Source organism: Carlito syrichta, unplaced genomic scaffold, assembly GCF_000164805.1.
Source record: "Carlito syrichta isolate Samal-C Ts95f unplaced genomic scaffold, Tarsius_syrichta-2.0.1 Scaffold111539, whole genome shotgun sequence".
Classification (NCBI taxonomy): Eukaryota; Metazoa; Chordata; class Mammalia; order Primates; family Tarsiidae; genus Carlito; species Carlito syrichta.
The window spans coordinates 5,202-7,556 of record NW_007055635.1 but is presented as its reverse complement, the minus strand read 5'-3'; the positions used below and the strand labels follow the sequence as shown (position 1 = coordinate 7,556).

At 47.1% G+C, this 2,355-nt stretch overlaps 1 protein-coding gene across 1 annotated transcript in view; it reads left to right on the top strand.

Moving 5' to 3' along the window:
• Positions 1-2,355, top strand: part of LOC110596653 (cation channel sperm-associated protein subunit gamma-like) — a gene marked incomplete at its 3' end in the record, with an annotated part of 6,556 nt that continues 4,201 nt past the window's right edge. Inside the window, exons 1-2 of the mRNA XM_021718228.1 lie at positions 1-201; positions 289-342. Coding sequence (XP_021573903.1) covers positions 169-201; positions 289-342 — 87 coding nt within the window. The remainder of the gene's footprint in view (positions 202-288; positions 343-2,355) is intronic.

Here is a 2,355-nt window from a genome sequence, read left to right as displayed (position 1 = left end):
GCCCTGCTGGCGGTGCTGTTGGCGCCGTGGAGGCTGTGGGTGGTCAAAGGTTTCCAAGAGTGCACCTGGCAGGTTGTCCTGAACGAATTTCGGAAAATAGGCAAGGATGACGCGAGTGACCGCTTCATTGATCAAAAGCCTGTGGACACAGTGGGCAGCGTGTTTCAAATGCTGGTGGACTCACCCATCGACCCAGGCGAGGTGAGAAAACCAGGGTCAAGCGAGCCAGAGAGGTCCTGAACCCGCATCCCACTCACCTTGGATGTTTTGTCCAACCTCTCCTTGCAGAAATACCTGGGCTTCCCTTACTTCCTGAAGATTAACTACTCCTGCGAGGGAAAAGTGAGTAGGTGCAGCAGGGGTGGGTTCATTCTGTGAGCCTCAATTTCAGTATCTAATATTTTAATAGTGGCAGCACCATCCAACCCTGGGGGCTTTAAGGACTCAATAAGATTATCTATGCACAGTTCCCAGTATCCTTCCAGGCACCTAGTAAGTGCCCAAGTAAACCTTTATCTGGCCATTTTTTCACTGAGCTATAATTCACCATAAAATTCACCATTTTAAAGTGTACTATTTGCTTTTAGTATGTTTACAAAGTTGTGCAGCCATCACTATTTTATTCCAGAACTTTTTTTTTTTTTTTTTGAGTTGGAGTCTCACTGTCGCCCAGACTGGAGTGCAGTGGCCACTCCCAGCCACTGCAGCCTCGACCTGCTGGGCTCCGGCGATCCTTCCGCCTCAGCCTTCCAAGTAGCTGGAACTACAGGCGCACGCTACCACGCCTGGCTAATTTTTTTGATTTATTGTAAAGATGAGGTCTCGCCAAGTTGCCCAGGCAGGTCTCGAGCCCGCGGGCTCAGGCAATCCACTCACCTCAGCTTCCCAAAGGCGCAGGATTACAGGCTGAACCACCGAGCCCGGCTCCAGAACATTTTTATCACTCCCAAGACAAACCCTGACCCCATTAGCAATCACTCTGAATTCTGTTCCCCTCTCTGGTCCCTGGAGACCACTAATTTACTTTCTACCCTTATGAATTTGCCTGTTCTGAATATTTCTTATACATGGAATCATATAATATGTGGCTTTTTGTATCTGACTTCTTTCAGTTAGCATGTTTTCAAGGCTCATTCGTGTTGTAGCATGTAACCATACTTCTTCATGGCTGAATAATATTCTATTGTATGAATATGTGACACTTTGTTGATCTCAGCAGTTGATGGACACTTGGGTTACTCCCACTTTTCTGGTTGTTATGAATAATGCTGCTATGAACATCTTTATATAACTTTTTGTGTAAACATATATTTTTCAGTTCTGTTTGGCATATATATACCTAAGAATGGAAATGCTGGGTTGAATGCCAACATTGTTTAACTTTTGAGGATATACCAAACTGTTTTCCAAAACAACTGCACTATTTTGCAATGGATGAGGGTTCTAGTTTCTCTACATCCATACTTGGAATTGCCCATTTCTCTCCTCTCTCTCTCTCTCTCTCTCTCTCTCTCTCTCTCTTTTGAGTCAGAGTCTCACTCTATCGTCCAGGCAGGAGTGCAGTAGCCCTATCATGGCTCACCATAACCTCGACTGCCGGGGCTTAGGTGATCCTCCCGCCTCAGTCTCCCAAGTAGCTGGGACTACAGGCATGTGTCACCCACCTAGCTAATTTTTTTATTTTTATTTTTTTGGTAGAGCTGAGGTCTTGCTATGCAGCCCAGGCTGGTTTTGAACTCCCGGGCTCAAGCAGGCCTCCCACCCTGGCCTCCCAAAGATCTGGTTTTTCAGATGAGAACCACCACACTTGGCCCTGATTATCTTAAACTTAACCCATCCCATGAATTCTATGTTTAATAAATGTTTTGGGCGGTTTTTCTTTTTCTTTTTTTTTTTTGAGTTGGAGTCTCATTCTGTCGCCCAAGCTGGAGTGGAGGGGCACACTGCTCATGGTCACTGCAGCCTCGACCTGCTGGGCTCAGGTGATCCTTCTACCTCAGCCTTCCAAGTAGCTGGAACCACAGGCATGTGCCACTGCACCCGGCTGATTTATTTGTTTATTTATTGTAGAGATGAGGTTTCACCAAGTTATCCAGGCTGGTCTCAAACCCCTGTACTCAGGCATTCCTCTTGCGTAGGCCTGCCAAAGTGCTGAGTTTACAGGCGTGAGCCATCTAGCCTGGCTACAAAAGTTTTTTGGGTTTTTTTTGAGTCAAAGTCTCACTCTGTTGCCCAGGCTGGAGTGCAGTGACACACTCAAAGCCACCACAGCCTCAACCTGCTGGGCTCCGGCGATCCTTCCACCTCAGCCTTCCAAGTAGCTGGAACTACAGGCGTGAGCCACCACACCCAGCC